Consider the following 20,152-nt stretch of genomic DNA (forward strand, 5'->3'; position numbering starts at 1 on the left):
ACCGGACTAGTAAATAGTGAATCAGGATCAATTACAAACGAATAGTTGTATTAACATTATATCAACTGTAATTTAATTTGATGAAGAAACTGAACTACACTAATTGTACAATGATGAGTTTACCCTGAATTTACATTTTGCCATATCCGATCTTCCACAAATAGATCGTGGCGTTGATTGATGAAAGGAAATGCGTAGATCCTTACACGGCCAGTTAATTAACACTTAAGAGCCGATTCACATAAATTACGTTCGCGCCAAACTGGTCGAAAGATCTATACCGAATCTCACGTGTAAATTTTAAAATACACAGAAAATTCTAAAATAAGACTAATTTAATATCTATATTTATCGGTGAACGGTTTTTTCATTCTGACAGTTGCATGTGTCATACGCGAAGATTTGATACTCGACTGAAACTCATCCACAGACGATCCACCACTAGAAGGCCATTAATACGATCTACATCCGTAGGCAATCATCCTGTCTCCTAAACCATTCAACGTGTTTATAAATAAAAAGAACTGATTCTTTCAAATTAATGGGTTATGCATAAAGTGGGTTATATATGTATAATTAAGAAAAGTTTAGAATAGTCAGATTCTTATATTTGTATTCTTCATGGTTGTTTAAACATTGTTATACTATTCCAATTAAATGAATATAATTCAAACTCAATACTAAAGATCATCTGTTTTATCAATTGCTGTAACGTTTATAATTATTGAAAAATAAACAAACGATTAATTTCAATATGTATCTTTTATAATCTGTGACAATTTTTCTGAAATTCTTTAAACTATACAAGAAAATATAAATAACATTTCAAATAATTTATACAAATAATTAAGGAAACTGTCACAATCCTAATTCCATTTAATTGAACTGTCATTTTCACACATGCTGATAATATTGTTCATTTTGTTATATATTTCAATATAATTTATATTTTAGAAAAAAGTCAAATCAATAGTATATTTTTGGTACGTTTTTTTTTTCTATAATAACTACTAACGTCGTGAGTATTTTAGAAATATCTATATAATTAACTTAAATCAGTCGTTTAAGACTCGTTACTCTAGCAATTTATTGTATTAAAGTATATAAAAGATTAAACTAAACTATAAATTACAAGTTGCATAACTTCCATTCGCTGTCAAGCAAGAGATGTAAAAATTTTAATTTGTTTTATTTAATTTGCAGATTAACAGAAAACTATTTAATTAGATAATAGAAGAATATTAATATTAAAAAAATTAACAATCAACTTATTATTTCTTATTAATTAGAAAAGTAAAATTATGTTCATGCTAAATGTGTTGCTTAACTTTCATTATATGTCATATTATTGACGATGTCAAATTATGTAATTGACATATATAAAAAAAAACTATTATAAAATATATAATAGAATAACAATATTTTCATTATGAAACTATTAACCCTTTCCAGAATAGTGATTTTAATTGGAATCATTAATTTTTAAATACAATTTTGTCTTTCGACGATTAAAACTGTTGGATGCTAATGTTAATTGAAGCTAGATGTATTTTTAACAGTAGAAAATGTTGAATAATGAAATAAAATTGGTAAAATGTTTTTTTTCTGATTAAAGAAGTGCTTTTATAAAGATTTGAATAAAACAAAACAAAAAAAAATTATGGCTTTGAAAAAGGTTAACTACTAATTATAAATTGCTAAATTTGCATTAAGTGTCATAAGATTGACGTTGTCAAAATTATAATTTGTTTTTACGTAATTGACAGGTGTAAAATAGAATATTTATTTATATATATATAATAAAATCTATTTATTTTAAAAGATTTAACTGCTTGGTTGAAAGATTGGTGAGTTTGCCAGTAGTTAAGAAAGGCAATAAATATTTAATAAAAATACTCCTTTTTATTGCCGAAATTCAAGGTAATAATAATCTAATTATACTGAGGTGTGTGTTTAAAAGATAGATTGTTATGAGAAGTATAAATCTCCGCTTTATTCGCCAAGTATTATCTAACGAGTTAACGTTTAGGCAAGGTTGTTGTTTATTTCCACGGGATGCGTGTAACACGTTTATTTGAATAATCCAATTATATTTTTTTCTCTCTTCTTATTCCTGCAATGTTTACAAGATACATTTTTCCGAGCGAACATCACCATAACATAATATTATTAGTGCTTGGCTCTGGATTAGCGCGGATCGAGTCCAGCTGAGAGCGAAGAGTCGAAGCCTAAATAAAACGTGAATTTATTTACGTTTGCCTTCCCTGCTCGACTTCTGCTGCTGCTGCTGCAATCGACGATTGTGCGCGATGTGGTTCTAATTATTACCTTCTTTAATTAAAAGAAAGAAATAAAATAAAAGAAATGCGCTTCTACTTCATATTTTTTTTTTGTTCGATAAAATTTTCTGGCAAGCGCGTTTATAAATTAACCAATCGCGAAAGGAATGCGAAGTCAGTGGCCTAAAGATGTCAAAATCCCGAAATAGTCCTGCTATAGCCTATTTTACACGGAAAGTTTTCGCTTTGGGAGTATACGCACACACGCCCATCCCTCGTCCGTACACGCGGACACATGTAGTTTCTCATTCGGTCTCTAAAAGAGCAAGAAAATCGAGGCCTGTATATGAAGCAAACAACTCTCATTCCTTTCGGTTTCCTTTCTTTATTTTCAATTCCTCTCCTCTAAACTAAAACTAAAAATAAAACTAGTGTTTCCCTGCACGCAACAGAAGCGCATGGAGGTGAGATGGAAGAAAGATGCGAACCGTCATCGTAAACTTCTACCATCCACGATAATATACGGATGCGACAGACGCTATCAACAACAACAACAAAAAAAAGAAGAAACTAATGCAAAAGCTTAATTTCACTATTTACAATCTACACTAATAAAGCGGGAGCTCTAATTGATGAAATGGCAGTGTAAAATATAATTAGGTACACTTTCGACCCACATAACCATTCGACACTGATTCGAGCTGTCCGCTTCGATTCAATTTAAACTTATATATTTTATGTCTTTATTTTAGATTTCTCTTTCATCTAAAATTGTATTTTATTACATTTCTATATTTCACTATATAAATTCTCAATAAATAAAATCGTTTCTCGATGATAATTATGAAAAATTAAATCATATATTTTCTTAAAACATGGCAATATATATTTATTTTTTTAAGCATTCCAATAAATTAATACAGTAAATGTAAAGAAAATCAGAATTTACTAATTTTAAACTATAAATTAAAGGAATTAAACCACATATATAAAATTTCAAAGATTTAGAAAAATCTTGCATATTATTCATGCAATTAATGATTTTGTATAATGGTAAAAAAAATTAAAAACAAATTTTATGCGATTTTTTAACATTGTTTTATAACATATTTTAATTTACCTAAAATGTAATAACTCAACAGTAAATATCATGTGTAAAATCAGGATACACTAAATATTCACGAGGAATTATAACTAAACTAAATCCTCACTTAATAAGATCTTTGCTTGACTATAATTATGAGGAATCAAACTGTGCAGAGAAGGGTTTTCGGTTGCCCCTTGGCACTTAGCAACCCCCCAAGTAAACCCGATGACCTCAAAAGAGGGACCACTTTGGGAATTACCTGTATTAGCAAAATAAGCTTTTGATGAATATTCAATGGCGGCAATGAATTAACGAGATCTGTATCAACGAATTAAGCGCAAGTTAACAGTGTGATAATGGAACGATACACCCGACGCCTCCACCAAAAAATTTACAACAAAAATTGATGTAATAGTAATTTTATATTAATAGATTAACTTAGATGTAACTAAATGATTGCTGATATATAATTAAAACTAATTATTGATTTGTTTATTACAATCATCAGTTAATAATCACTTAAAATAAGATTCAGTGGAACCTCGCTTTAACGGATTAAAGTTCCAAAATTTCCGGATTTTTACTCGTATAATGAAATACTCGTATAGTGAAACATATTCAAAAATGTGTACACAAGTTTTAAAAATGATGAAGAAATCCGGGACTTCTCTTTTCATCGACATTAATTTTGATCGTTAAGCGAAATGCTCGTTAAGCGAGGTTCCACATTTAAACTTAAAAATCTCAACCTTCAAAATCTCAATCAATTAATAATAATAACTTTCAATTTAATTAAAAAGTAATATTAATTATAAAAATTGTTGTCAATTAACTTAAAAAAATCAATATATTCTACTTTTTATAATAATAGTTTTATTCTTAATCAGTTTAATCAGTTTATAAAATTGATTTGAATAAATTAAGGATTGATTAGGTCGTAGATAATTTAATGCGTATAGAAAAAAGGATGCTCATGAGAAATTAAATTGAATTATTTGCAATAAATTTTGAGTAGTAATCTTTCGATACAACTGATTCCTTTATATTGATAAAGCTGTGATGCAATTGATCTTAATTTAACTGAGATATTTTAATATATCTGCGTTGTAACAATGTTGTTGACAAGTGTGAGAAATGGTTTTATTTGAATGTCAACTCCGTAAATAAACAAAACAATGAGCATCGTGTTGGTCTCATTGACCTAGTAAAGATATTTCGTCAGAAGACTTAAATAACCTTAATGGTAATCCTTTATAAAGAATTGAATAACAACGTTTGAATTGAATAATTTAAATAAAATGTAATGAACTAAATGATGCACCTGGACATACACAAACACACATTCGAATCTCTCTGGGCCGTGCAAAAGCAATGCAGCGCTACAAATTGGCGGTTGGGAGAGAGAATCTGGCTTCGGTCGAGATGAGTACTACTACATTTCGCATTCCTGGGCTCATTGTTAACAGAGTGGATTGTTGCGGCCGTTACGCAACTGCGAGGAGCTAACCTGGGAAACGTGGATATGCAATTAATTTGATTCAAATCAGCTGAAGAATTGGACGGATGGAAAATTGCTTGGCAATGGAAAGTGCAAATTGCGATCGGGCCGTGCCAAAATTCGGGCCGGTTACACCGGCTAATCGCCACGCAATTTATAATTAATTGCCACGTCTATAATTAAAGCGCGTAGGGGGAGTCAGAGCCAAGCGATTTCGTTCGTATACTCTCTCTCTACTCCGTCCGTTCGTCGCATGGATATGGCAGGAGTATTCGTGTTTTTTTTTGTTACTGCCATTGAGCACGCCGGGAGATTCAACGATCAATCGCAAGACATCAAAGACCATCCATCATCTTCCTGCATTCGCCCCCAAATCGCATCAAACCGTAACACACGGATAATTACATCTGCATCCACCTGTACGTCCTTCAATCGCGCAATCATTCAATGAATATATAAATCCATTAATGAAGCACCAATCCTATAGACGACATAAACCGAACGCGACACGAAGTAGCTGATCAAAAGTTACGTTGCTTACTACGTTACACTTGACAAGTACTTGGCAAGTATATTGCGTTGTATATACATACGCCACGGGAAGAGATCAAAAGCAAACAAGAAAATATATTTTCTTGAGCCAAAAAACAAATATATTGCTCAATCCAATTAATTTAACATCTAAACAATAAATAAAGAATGTACAATTCACTTAAAGCAAGATAAATAAATTTAAAAAAAAACTTGGTTTATTGACGCAAATAACTTAAAATCAGATAAATATTCCAACGAATTGTTGAAATACAGACATACAATTTACATATTTATGTACATTTCTTTCCATATCTTCATGAAATATGTGATATCTTAAATATTATATTTCAGCGTTTCATGTACATTTATTTTTACATATTTGAAAAATAAATAAAATCAAAACGTACATTTCTGTCCATTTCTTCATGTTTAGAAAGAGGAATGTCAAAAGTGACAATCTGAATAATATTGTAATGTGTTGTTCTTTATATTATATTTCAGCATTTCATGTACATTTTTCTAAATTTCTTCAGGTTTTGAAATAGATCAGTTGAAGACTATCATCCTTGTCCAACAATCACGTTCTAAAATTATCACAAAAACAGACGCGTTCTTTGCCAAATCTTTATAATTTCCATCATTAATTTGCATGAATTTAATTACAATTCTTGCAAAAGTAATAATCTAATTGCATCATCTTTATTTCATAGAAATTGTTTAATAATATCGTGTCTATTATTTCGATTTATCTTTAAACTCAGCTGAGTAATGATGAATTCATGGTCAGTCATAAAATTATTTTGAACTACTCTTAAACAGCCATGCAAAAATAGAACTAATAGAACTAAATTGAACTAATTTTAGGACAACTGACAACAAAAGCCGACAAACATCAAAACATATCATGTCTAAATATTGATTGTAATGTAGATCAAATGATTCAAACCTTTTTCTATAGTTCTCGTCACATTTCTATTGATTTCTTAAAGAACATTTATTTATGTTACATCAAATGATTCAAACCTTTTTCTATAGTTCTTGTCACATTAATCGATGATCATTCATTAATATTCCAATAACTTTTCTATTGATTTCTTTAAAGAACATTGATTTAGATTTACACGCAAATCAATGCATTCATTTCGTTTATTCTTTATTATTATTACTATACTTTTAGTGTAAATTTACTCCCAATACTATCTTTTGTGTTCTTCTTTAAACTTTCTAGTTTACTTGCATAAGATACTTTTACACTTAGAAATTATATGGAATCTACTGAATATAGCAAACGAAATAAGTTTTTGCCAATTGGTAAATGTATTCAACTATTTCATAGATAACTTAATAAAATGATTACGCCCTTCAAAAATGGTTCGAGCAAATATAGAACATCAAAATCCTTCATGCGAGATACGCCAAAACCGAAAAGAAACCAACAAAAAAAAACAACTGAAAACCGACGAAACTTATAAATTCGCATTCAAACTGGATATTTTTGGAACGGCATGTTGAACGTGTGATATTGTTTTGGTGATCGCCTGTACACATATTTTTTTTTTCGTAATGAATATGGCCAAGAATCACAGGTGAGAAAGGTTAGTTACGCATGAGGCCAAAAATAATAAACCGTGTTTTGTACGGACCAAATTATATTTAAATAGAACGGGAACGCCGTGAGAAGAAAGAAAAAAAAACTTATGTAGCACAAAATAATAATAATAAAAAAATAATTACCCAAAATGTTTGAAACGAAAGAGAAGTAAAAAATAAAACGTTTCGACATTTCGATCACGAAGATGAAGAAAATAAATAAAACGCCATTGAACATATATTTCTGGCATGCCATGAACATTTTTTTTTTCGCAACTTTTCAGAAAAAAAAGTAAATAAATTGTTGTATAAATATGATTCAGTTGTCCTTACTATTATGTGTTTTTTTTTTCTAATTCCAAATTAAATGCAGTTTATTACATTAAAATATTCTTATCAGTGATTTATCAAAATTATTTAGAATTAAAAGTGTTGAAAATAATAAGATCACAAAAGTAATGAGCTAATTTGTAACATTGTTATTACTTAAAATAATAACAATATATAAGGCAAGAAAAACATGAATACGCAAGTCCTTTAAGAATATCCATCAAGTAATTCAAAGAAATAGCGAAAATAACATGTGTTGAATAGTTATTGGAAAAACGGTCATTAAAAAAGTTATATTTTTTAAATTAGAAGTGATTTAAAAATAGAATACTAAAGCTTCTTTTATGACACCATCTATTCATTTTTTTATAATGTTCAGGGAATGGGATTTTTTAAAAACAATTAAAATCCAGTTATAAATATGAATTGAAATATAGTTTATTTAGTAATATTTAAATCATATTTACCTTAATTATTACTGTAGTATTACTTTAATAAGAAGTATTTTTATTTCTGAATTACTTATATTGTACAGATCGTACTAAAAATAACGTAAAACGTGTTAGTTTTGGCAACAACTCAATGATTCATCTTTTATTCTTTTCCAATTCGGTCTTACACGATGATATTATAATCCAACTATTCGCGTAGAAAATAGAAAAGCATTTTGTTCGTGACGCACACCTATCATATCTTTCACAAATCGCAAAACTTATTTAGAAAAAAAATACTTCAATTACAGAATAATCTGAAAAAAAAATACAATTAAATTGTCTTTTATATATAATAAATATGAATGAAAAATAACCATTTCCATGATTTGTCTTTCCTTCTAATTCTAATATAAGATTAATGTAAATTTTAATAACATATTCAATAAATTATATTTATATTTTTTTAACCTTTTCAAAGGATTTTTTATAAATTCTGTATTTCTGAAAACAAGTGAATTATTATTATTAGTATAATAGAAATAATACTATATTATTTACGATTAAAAAAATATAAAAAAATTATATTTTTTTACATTTAAATACTATTTGTGTAACAAAATTAATTGTTATTAAATAATGTATAAATTATATAATTGATTTCACATAAAAGGACTTTTATATGAAATTTTTATTGTACGTTAACAAGTATAAAATCAAAAACAATATTTGAGTAAATCAAACAAATTAACTATTTCATTAAACACACTAAATTTTGTTTTGAAAATTATTTTACATCGGGCATCAACTTGTTAAGTCAATAAACAACCAATGATAATATTTTCGGATTATAGAGGAAAATGAAAAAGAAACATCGTCGTACTATAATATCAGAAATAGATCCAAGGAAATAGAGCAGAATCTTGTTTCTTAGAATTTATTGCATCAAATGTTACAAATCATATCTGCAATTTTTATGAGGTTTTATACTTAATCCTTCAACTATTTGTATTGAATTAATGCGTACTATTTTCAGACAACTAAAACTTGCTTTACTTGCTACGGATAATGAGTAAAAAATCTTGTAATTTATTTCATAACAATTGCGCCAATTAATTTTGTAAACGTTTTTATTTATTTGCTGCAATAATTGTTATTATTGTGTCGTAAGATATATAATTTATTAAGGACGTTAAATTAGTTTTTAAAAAAATATATCAAATTGGATAATGATGTGTTAAGTCAATAAACACGTATTACTAAAGTATGCAGATTAATAGGAATAGTCGAAAAAAAGCAGGAACAGAAATAGATGGAAAGAAATAAATAACAAATGTGTGCGTGTGAAATATCGTCGAGGAATTTAAAAAAATGAAACGGTTGACCACAAAGAAGTGGAAAATGGCAACAAAGTTGTTTTTCCTTTCTTCCGCCGCCGCCGTTTCTCTCTGTCATCTTCCAAAAGTGTTACGCAATAAATGCCTAGAGTGGTTTCGGTAAACACGGGAGAGAGAGAAAGAATAAGACTAAAACTAAGACTAAGAAGAAGAGGATGACGAGGAGGAGTAGAGACGGATGGGGAGGTAGAATATATTTTCGTGAGTTAGAGAGCATGTGTTTAAGACTAAAATGTGTGTCACTAAACTGGCTTGAACTCGCGCACTTGCGAAATATATTTCGGTACATCTGGAATCCACCTTTTAGGTGGTTCGTCAAGCTATTACCGATGGCAACTCGCAACTCTTCCCAGGTGGATCGTACGTTGTAGAAAAGAAGGAAGGATGAAGTGAAGTGATGTGAAAAAAAAGGTCAATGGCAAGCGGCGTGCAGCTTCTGGAGTTAGTTAATCTGGAGGAAAATCGCTGACCAAATACAAGATTCACGTGCGATCATCTATTTCCGTCCGGTCTGGTTTTATTTAGACCGTCTATAGAATATATAGCCGGGTGGGTGACTGAGTTGTACCAATCCCAAATAAATTTAATTTTAACCAAACGCATTAGATGATCGCGCCTACAATTTATTTATAAATGAATGAATTCACACACATACGGGCCACGGTTTCGCCTCTTTATGTAACTGTTTTATATAGTCTATGATTAGCTCCTGTGTACCTGTATGCGTGCGTATGTATGTTCGTGCACGAATTTACTGCTTAGGAAGAAAAAGAATAGACATATGGCCCGTAAGGCCGAAGCGTAAATAGGTCATAATTAGTGCTCTTGAAGATGCAATGTCTAGTCAAAGTACTACTAGCTCATTTTTCTTCCATGTTGTTTCGGCTTTCTTTCTTCCTTTCTACTAGACAGTCCTTCCTCTCTCCCACTCGATACACCAAATAAATAGATCACTTAAATGTCAGGCCGAAACCCGGTCTAGCAGTAGCTCCTCTGTCAGCACCTCAAACAACTCGCATCCAATCCGAACCACAACAACAAGGAACACAAATAAATACAATCCATTAATGATATTTTTAAAAGCACACGAAATGGATTGTCTCCCGAAAACTAGAGAGAAAGCAACATAAGATTAATATCGTTTAATTGCGGATGTTACAATGGTGGCGTTTTATTGTACGGTATTTATAAGTTTTTTTTTTGTTTCTTCTTTTTCTCTCTTGAAAGTCTTGGTACCGCGTGGGCGCACGTAGCGCACACATAACATAAATCGAATGTTTGAAGTAAAAGGTATAAATAAAATGATTGTGATTGACCTTCGGCAAGAGGCCCAAAAGAGTTGCCAAGAATTCTGGTTGAAAAATAAAAGTTTTCTTTTTCTCTTTCTTCTATTTTCTACAATTCTCTCTTTTCCGCGTTAATTGTTAATTTCCTCTTACGTCCTCCAGAATCCCTCTCCCAAAAAAAAACCAAAAGAAAACCATTAATTCCTCCTTCTCTAGTCGGAAAAGAAAATATATGATGCATGGTGTTATGTCAATGGGATGCTTTGGCAAGTGTGAAGTATATATGCACTCCCTCGCACGACCGAGAGAAAACTCACACATTCGCATTATCATACACACACACATAAATACGTGCAGTGAGAGCGCACATATACACACACACACAGCGGATAGATGGTTAGATATATGCTTATAGCAAGCACAGACCGCGTAAAAATAGTAACTGTGGCCCCTGGAAGTGGCCACATCTACAACTCTCGGATGCTGAGACAACTCACTCTCACCGCAACCATCGGTAGAGATATTGCAAATGATTCACGACGAAAACGATTCATCGCCCACAGCGCTCTCAATTATATTGCGCTCATCTCTTCTCCTCATTGTCATCTCATCCAAGTCCACAATCGTATTTTTACTGCTAACCTACATCCATCAATACGCGCCGCACAGGTAGTACAGTCTCCGTCCTTCGCTGCCTGCACCTGTTACATAACGTTCGGGACCCACCGAAATTCGTCCGCTTGTTGCGCAACGGCCGTGTCCCACACGGGGCGACATAAAAGATCTAAAAATATTGCCCGTTTTTTCCACCGATTCTTCTCTTTTATTTTATTTCTTCCGACGGTGCATTCGGGCGCCGTAGGTGCGCGTAATTCACATTATGAACGAATAAACATGCGCCGCGCGCGAGATGAGGACCTCTTGCTAAGTCCAAACAAATCCGTTTAACTGGCTCTAAAGCCCATTCGCGTTCCCAACAATAAATAAACACGGAAACGCGACTCTTCTCCAAACTCCAACCAATTCTCAGCAAGCTGCACGTAATATTTATTGAACAGAAAACCTTAATTCAATAAACAATAATCCCGAACCAGTTTTAAATTCTACAAACAAGTACTCTAAATTACCTAATTTCATTTACGAATGGTCATTGTTTAACATTTCTTAAACAAAAATTGTTTAATTTATTTATTTATTGTACAAAAAAAAACACAATGAAATAAAGCAGTGATTCTCAATTTTTAGGTGACGTTAAATTACAGAATGACAGCTGTCACCTTGTGTTAAAAGCATCAAAAATGTATGTAATACAAACAAGTATTACAAGCAAAAGAGTGAAGAAACGTTGCAATAAACAATAATCCCGAACAAGTTTCATACTCCACAAAAAAAACAGTAAATTACATATTTTAAGTTACAAAAGGTCATTTTTTATTACCACATAACATAAATTATTAAAAGTAGCAATTTTTTGAGACTTACTTCAAATTTATGATACAATTGTTATAAAAAAATATCGCAATTGCGTAGATTTCTCCGTAGATTTAACCGATCCGAAAAAATGGTAATAACTTTCTCTTCACATTTGGTTTAATCATTTTCAATTTCATCATAACATCAAAGTAACAACAATTAATTCCTAATGACGGTATTCGACAATAAAGCTTTTCCTTTCTAAAGTGGTTTAATAATTTCTCTATTGTGTCTTTCAATAGTGCTTAATAGAATAATTTCAAAATTAAGCTAATTACAAATAATTTATGTATTGAAGACAAATATAATATGAATGCATAAATACTCATTTAAAAAGTAAAGACAGTATTATGTTACAAAAAACATCAATTAATAATCACTCTAATTTAATAACACTATTCACTCGTTTATAGCTACTTAAAAAATTATGATACTTTGATACACCATAATAAAGTTTTATTGTACATCAACTAGTTTTATGCAGAAAATGTTGCAATTTAAATTAATACATATAACAAAATATGGAAAACCAATAGATTTATTCCTCAAAAATTCTATAATTTAATTCATAATTGCACAATTACTAGTATGATTTGTGACTAATTGCATATAAATACAACAACATAAATCGTAACTTTTCAAGTTATCAATAAAACATGAAGATTTATTTTTAGCTATAAATTATCGTAAAGTAATGATAATGATGAAAAGAGTACAAATAATACTAGTATCTAACTTATTAAAATAACTAATTTCAGTATCAAAATGATTATATAATTTGCTTCTGTAATTAATTACATATTATGTTTTATTTAATTATTTGTCTCATAAAGATCAGTGTAATAACGATAATAAGGAATTTAATCTGTCTACATATAATTAAAACATAAATATGGCCAAAATTGTTCGTAAAGTCATAATTTACAACTTTCTTTTATCAATTTATGTAAGTCCCATTCACTTTCATAAGATGTAAATCTCAGTCGCATGCATCGACCTCGAATAATTTAAAAAACATTCTCAGTATTTCGAACTTGTTTAAAATAAAATTCAACTTAATTTTCTGAAATACGTCTTGTAACTGTTAATTATTTTTATTAAATTATGATTATATAATTACATATTATTTCACATCTTTATGTATTGTATGTATTGTCTGTAATATTTTGATTATTATAATAATTATTAATAATAAAAACTTTATATTATATAGATAAAAAAAACAAATCCAATTAAATAAAATCAAACTGTTGATTTCTAAATACATTAATTTTGAGTCTTGTTATTTTGTCATAAATTTTGCGAAAGTAATTTGCAATAGGAAGAGGCATTTCGGGGGAAATTAGGGTGTCAAACGGGAAACCCATACATCATGTTTGGGGGAAGGGTGCTTAATTTTCTATAAATAGACCCTTAATTCGCACATTTTAAATCGATACTTTCGTATTTTAATTACATTTTCCGGGAAATCGTTTTCATTTTTTAATCAAGCGCACGACAAGCATTTTAATAATGCCGCATTTTATACGTTGAAATGTAACAGGAAGTTTACCAGATTAATTAAAGATTTTAGATCATTAAAGCACTAAATTGAGGTATAAAATATTTCTAATTACAGCAATACCTCGCATAATCCGGCTTCGATCAGTCCGGATTCACTGTATAGTAAGTGTTCTACTACTTACACGATTTTATACTAATGCAATTGAGTGAACTTTTTACATTTCGTGTATGCAGAAAAGGTTCCACACTCAACTTAACATTTCTGTAATTATATACAGAACTTTTGGAAATTTCAATAGACAAAATAATTTGTTTATATACACTTTTTCTGTATTTTTTTTCTTCGTAAGTCCGGTTTCAAACTGGCGAACCTGATTACCAGACGCATCCACCAAAAAAGTCTCAACATGAATTATTGTATACATATGGTTTCGGTTTTGTATAGTGTAAGATTTTAAGCTTTAAACATCGTCCTTGCTTATATAAGAATCTAGCATTCAGCTGGTTAGGATTATAATAAATATAGAAATCCACATTACCGTTAATCCGTAGGATCACGTAATAGGTATTATGAGGGAAGAAATTACATTGAAAACATAGCACTAATCTGTTATAAGCCGCGTTAATTGATATTTATTCAACCTGAAAATTATATTTTTTATTAACGAAAAAAGTTTTCTACACATTTATTATTCTTATTAAACTGAAGACGTAAAAAAATACTTTAACAATATAAATATAATGATAATTAATAATCACGTTTATTTTAACCGATAAAAATTTTAATAATAATTTTAATATCATAATTGCTTATTTCTGAATAATGAAAATAAATACGAAAATAAATCCTTTAAATTACCTCGTAAATAAAATATTATAATAAACAAAGGTCAAAATGCGCACATTACCAAAGTATTAATTATCTTCCATTATAAATCCATTAATGTACCTTTTGTTAAAAGTATTATATTATGAAAACATTTTTTTCTTTAATTAATTTCAACGAAAATCTTTCAAATTATCGTTCAAGTATTCTCATAAATAACACAAAAAAATGTATACAAATTATTTACAATTTGTACCATGTAATTATAACAAAAATTAGAAATGTAAATTAAATTTAATAAAGTTCTTAAGATTATTTTTAATTGAATGAATAAAATGTTAATAGTTAAGATTATTGTAATAACGCATAAAGTAGATGTAATAATTAGTATATATTTTTGCTTATCTAGTGAACATCATTTCCATTTCCAACATTATAATTTATATAAAAAGGAAGAAACGCTCGACGTTGTAATTAAACTATATGTAATAACCTTAATTACTTGCATTACAAGTACATGAATAACCAAGAGTATAAATAATTCAAGCATGGTTTGATATAATCAGACAAGTTATCAAATAAAATATTTGCGAAACGCCAATTTATTTAAATTGAACTGAAATGTCTCAGAAAAAAATAAATAAATAAAAATATTCTATTTCAAATAACAAAACAAATATTGTCCATTACTCATTCCTGTTTACGTGTACATTTCAAAACGTCAAGAAATGAAAAATGATCTCAACTACAACTCTTTCTATTAGTTTAAATATTTACATTTATATTTATCCTTATCAGATGAATAACTTCTGAAGTATATTTACAAATTAAAAAGTAAATTTCTCTTAATCAATCATCTTGAACTTATGCACAAAATGTCAATTTAAATGATGGTTTTACTACGTTTTTTCTTGTTAATTTAATTGGAAGATGCATTTTGATAAATATTTGTTTGCAGCAGAAATGTCGCATACTCTTGATGATGGATTTATGTGTTGGCGTTAACAAAAAGGTCTAAAAAAAGGCCTAAAAACAATGTTCGTACTCAGGTCCATAGTTGTATTTCGGTATAATTTGATTTATGCACTTACATATTTATACACGTTTCGTATAATACATCATACTTCAAGAAAAACTTGTTTTAGCACAAAAGACAATGGTATATATCAGCGTTTCTCAAACTATTTAGTTGTACTGTGACCCAATTTCACTAGCTTTGAAACATGGTGACAGCTGTCATTACGTGACCCAATCTTGGGTCGCAGTCCATAGGTTTTAGAACCTATGCTCTATATTATAAGAATTTATAAAAAAAAATATGTAACTGTCAAAATCAAAGTCTTTCAACTGATTTTCATTTCTTAATAAAATATAGTGAAATATTAAAAATTACTGAAATTAAGAAAATATTTATTCAAGAATTTAGATTAAACTAATTTCAATATGATAAATAAATGTTTAAATATAATATTTATTTAAATATAACTGGAGACGGCCAATGGATTGAATGGATTAGAGAAGTCTAATTTAAGAAGAAAAAAGGAACCTAAACAATTCGCAAAACCGTTTATTTTTAAATAGTTGAGAGTGAGATAGATAGAAGAAAAAAAAGGCCAATAAAATATCCTTGAGCTTAAGCGTTACCTTCGAAAGTGAACTAAACTTTTGCATAAAATTTGTGAGAACGAACGAAATAAAAAAGAATAGTTTAAAAATACTGGCGAGGAAATGGTGAATATTTATTTTAGAGATCGCTGCAAATCTATTGGAATTTCAGCTGAAAACTAGACCAAATCGTGCCGAAATAGTAAAACATTTCAGAGAACAACAGCAATTTGCAAAAAGACAAGTTTAAAAAAAGACACCGCCAGATACAAATAAAAAAAAAATCTCATCTATCCTTCGGCGCAATTTGCGCGACACAACACAACAGAAAAATTTGCCATGAGAAAACTTTTCTTTTTCTCTCTATCTCTCTCAATTTTTGTTTCTGTTTCTTTTATTTTTTTCGTTCTTCTATTTTAGAGCGGACGAATTATTTTTGTTTATTCGGTTTTAGTAGCAAATGAGCGTTGGAACAAGTAGAGAGGAGAAAAAGAAGAAACGCAAAGAAAGATATACAGACTGAGAGAGAAAAAAGCGGCGTAAAGCAACGAAAAAGTATTCGCATCCGCCCACGCACTGTTATTATTACCTCATATTAGCCGGTACATTTGGATAAATAAATATCGGAGGAGAAAATACGGTCAAGCAATTTCGCGATGGAATACTTTTTTATGCCCCGGGTTTCAATGGGTTTTTCTTCGCATTATATACATTCCTCTTTTTTTTCGCATTTAGTTATACACCTGTGCAGTATTAATTCATCTATTCGCGGTCTTTAAATATATCTGATCAATGGGCTTCGAACGGCCTTCTCTTTATTTTTGATGGTCACGCTACCTCCCACGGACAACATTACTCTTAAATTTACTTGCACACACATACCGCAAAGTAGTTACAAAGAAATTTCACTACAGTAGGCGTGGAACGACTTTAAGAATAACAAGATGCAACTCGCATTGTACAAATCAAAGTACCTGTCCTGACGTGTCTCTTAATTTGTTTCTATGTAATGATTCAATATTATTGATGCATTATAAAGTACATACATACAATTTACCAGAATCTTGAAAAATGTATCTATTATTATAAAAATGCAATAGAAATCTTATTTGCTCCATTTTTCATTATTTTAAAGCAGATAGCACACATAAGGTATTTGCCTCTTGATCAAATAGATTCTAATAAGATTATCTTATATATTTCAATTAAATACAACGTTATTTCTGTCTTTCAAACGCAATTCAATTAATGAAAGAACTATGAAGAAAAATGATTATTTTTAATTTTTACTAAATTCATTATCAAGATATATTTATTGTCAATACCTATAGTTTCTGTTATCCACATAATCAAATATATAATTGTATAGTTTTATAAAATTTATTTGTTTAAAAAGATATTATTTTGTAAATTTCACTTATTTTTGTATTTGGAAGATGCAATTAATGATTTTGTAATAAATATGAATGTTATTGAGATATTTATAGTTATTTTATAACATTGAACAATTAACTTTAAAAATGTGATTCAGCTATGTTTTATGACTGCATTAAAAAATATATGATTTTATTGAAGGATTTACTGAAGTAAATATGTATATGTAATATTTCAATTATGCAATTTTATAAAATTATATGAATCGAAAACCGATATTAAGAAACCAATACTGCTAAATTAATTTGAAAAATAAAATGTTTCCTGCAATGCTTTATATATATAAATATATTCATTAATAGTTCCTACCGATGAATGAGTGACACGATTTGGCTGATTCTTTAACTAAATGTGGGCCAGTTTGGCAAGTGTCTGACTAATTGCATTCGAAGAAAGAAAGAAAGAAAGAAAGTAAAAAAATAGCTTTGGGATCATTAGAATCAACGTAACTGGCAACATATTTATAAAGGAGTTAAAACGTGCGCGTCGACTTGTGAAGGAGAAAGAAATGAAGGGTAAAGCAGAAGTGCTTCAATTGAAACATTCGCAAGATCTTTAAAATCCGCCAACAAAACTTAAAATTAGAAATACGTCTATAAATAATTACGTGTTTATCTTGTCACACAGTCGGAGTGATTTGAAAAACGTGCACACACCTATATGAGAAGAATAGAAGAGGATTGATGGAAGAGGCGAGACGGATGATGGACCATTCGAGAGAACGTCTTTCGGATATATTTATATACACCTCAATCGGAAGAGAAGTGCTGCGAAATGGGCGTTGTCGGAGTGATGGTTAAGTCAGGATGATGTACAAGAAGATGTTTGAATGGAACGTATCGGACACGGTGAAAAAGCATTAGTTAGGGTGGTAGATTTGTTGTGGTCTTTTGGTAGATTTGTTGTAGGTAGTAGTAGGTTGTTGGTTGTTTACCGTCGCAGTGCTTGCAGCGCTTGGCGCGAGGTTCTCCGAGTGATCCCGTGCTCACGGGCATGGTCTGCTAGATCTCACACGCCGCCTCCGCCACCGTGTCGCTGCATGATGGCCGTCTCCACCTCCTCCTCCACCCCCGCTGCTGCTGCTGCTCCTGGCGGCAGAGCCAGCACCGCGGATACCCGGGTCCCTTCTATCAGATCCTTCTTCTTCCTTGGATCACCAGCTCAAACATACCCCTAGGTACACCCCTGCGCTCCGATCCACGATATTCCACGAGATATTCCTGCTCCGTCCTATCCCTTTTCTCGCTACAATCTTAATTATACTTTTTTTTTCAGTTCTCAGTAGCGACGCGAAAAAAAAACCGGACGCTCGCCGTCGGACGGAATTGTACTGATCGCCAAGCGCCGTCGCGACGCTCGAGCGCCGTTCTCGAAACCGCTCACGAAGACGCCCGAATGCAACTTTTACTTAAGTCACATACACACAATACGCACTCTTTGCAAACGAAATCCTTGCCGAAACAATCCACCTGGACCGAACCAAACCACCCCCATCGACGCACCGAATCATCAATTTAAAGATCTCGAACAAAAAAAAAACTTGAAAAATTACGAATCGCATCCAATCAGCAAACAAAAGATCAGCGTATTAAGCCACCTGGGAACAAAACAAACTAAGGTAGGCCATGCTGATTTGGCTGCGATCCAGGGATTCGTCAATCCCATAGTTTCCTTTTGCTTATTAAATAATTTCTCCGCGAATGTATGTGTGTATGTGAGTTCGTGTCAAAATTTATATTGGTTACGAACGCAATCTAAATTTAAAGACGTCGTCGCTGAAGTCGCCACCGCCGCCGCCCCCCGCCGGCGCATCTTGTTATTTGGATATATGGAAATAAATTCGCCCGTCGGTGGAGCGTCGCGACGCCGAAACGGATCTCCCACCGCCTCTACGCCACTCGCTAATCCCGATCTCGAAATATATGATTCACGCATCGGGAACTCGGTTTCAGCGTCTTGTAATTTGCAAACGTAAATAATGAGTAACGAAGCTTTTTATATTTCCAAGTTTTTACCGCCCTACGTGGCCAATCTACAAAATGCCGCTCTCTGTCCAAGTCCCACTGTTTACGATCGTCTCTCGTGTTAGGCAACTCCCCCATCTACGCCCACTCACCATCAAGGCTTAAGACTTAACACATTTGCCAAGTAACTTATCAAGTACCTGACAAATATCACGTAATCACTATAAAGCCCAACATATACTAGTCCTTCTCGTAATACTTGTTGATTCTGATACATACATGAAAATCAAATATTACTACAAATGATTCAACTTCCTACTTCCTTATTGATAATTGAATATGATAAACATGTACATGCAACAATGATTACGTAATAAAAATTGTATTCTAAAGTTAACCCATGTTTGACACTAACGTCTGTAATATACATATGAAAAATCCGATGTTACTTGAGTTAAATAACTTAACTCAAATCCTACCATAATATACTAAACTGTCAAACAATCTGACCTAAATATTTATACTTGCTAAGATATAGCCAGTAGATTCTCTTAAAAACTAATAAATAAATCTTCAATAAGTACTGAAACAAATAATACTCAAATGTATTGAAAATATATTAACTGAAATGATAGACAAATGATTAACTAATTAAACTAAAATATTCATTCAAGTTACATATTGCCACATCTCAAAACATATGATAATTACCTACATACTATAAATTTGTTTAAATAATTAATTTGACATACTCACAATGATTTCTTAAAAACATAAAAAAAAGTTAAGTAACATGTGACGCGGATATTAAACTTGGATAGGTGATTTACGTCCTCTTTGCCAACTCAAAAATAAGACAATTGCATTACAGTAGAACGAAAACAATTTAGTACACTCTAGACGTCAAAACTTGAC

General features: G+C 30.8%; 1 protein-coding gene across 2 annotated transcripts in view; it reads right to left on the bottom strand.

Annotated features, from left to right (window-relative positions):
* Nucleotides 1-20,152, bottom strand: part of LOC108564483 (MKL/myocardin-like protein 1) — a 35,727-nt gene that overhangs the window by 7,288 nt on the left and 8,287 nt on the right. The window contains exon 1 of one of the 2 annotated variants that reach the window (XM_017923545.1): nt 18,208-18,610. The exons of the other annotated variant lie outside the window; for it this stretch is intronic. Coding sequence (XP_017779034.1) covers nt 18,208-18,268 — 61 coding nt within the window. The 5' untranslated portion in view covers nt 18,269-18,610. Of the gene's footprint in view, nt 1-18,207; nt 18,611-20,152 lie in introns of those variants that run through there. 2 annotated transcript variants of the gene reach the window in all.

Source organism: Nicrophorus vespilloides, unplaced genomic scaffold, assembly GCF_001412225.1.
Source record: "Nicrophorus vespilloides isolate i.1.1-1 unplaced genomic scaffold, Nicve_v1.0, whole genome shotgun sequence".
NCBI classification, from domain to species: Eukaryota; Metazoa; Arthropoda; class Insecta; order Coleoptera; family Silphidae; genus Nicrophorus; species Nicrophorus vespilloides.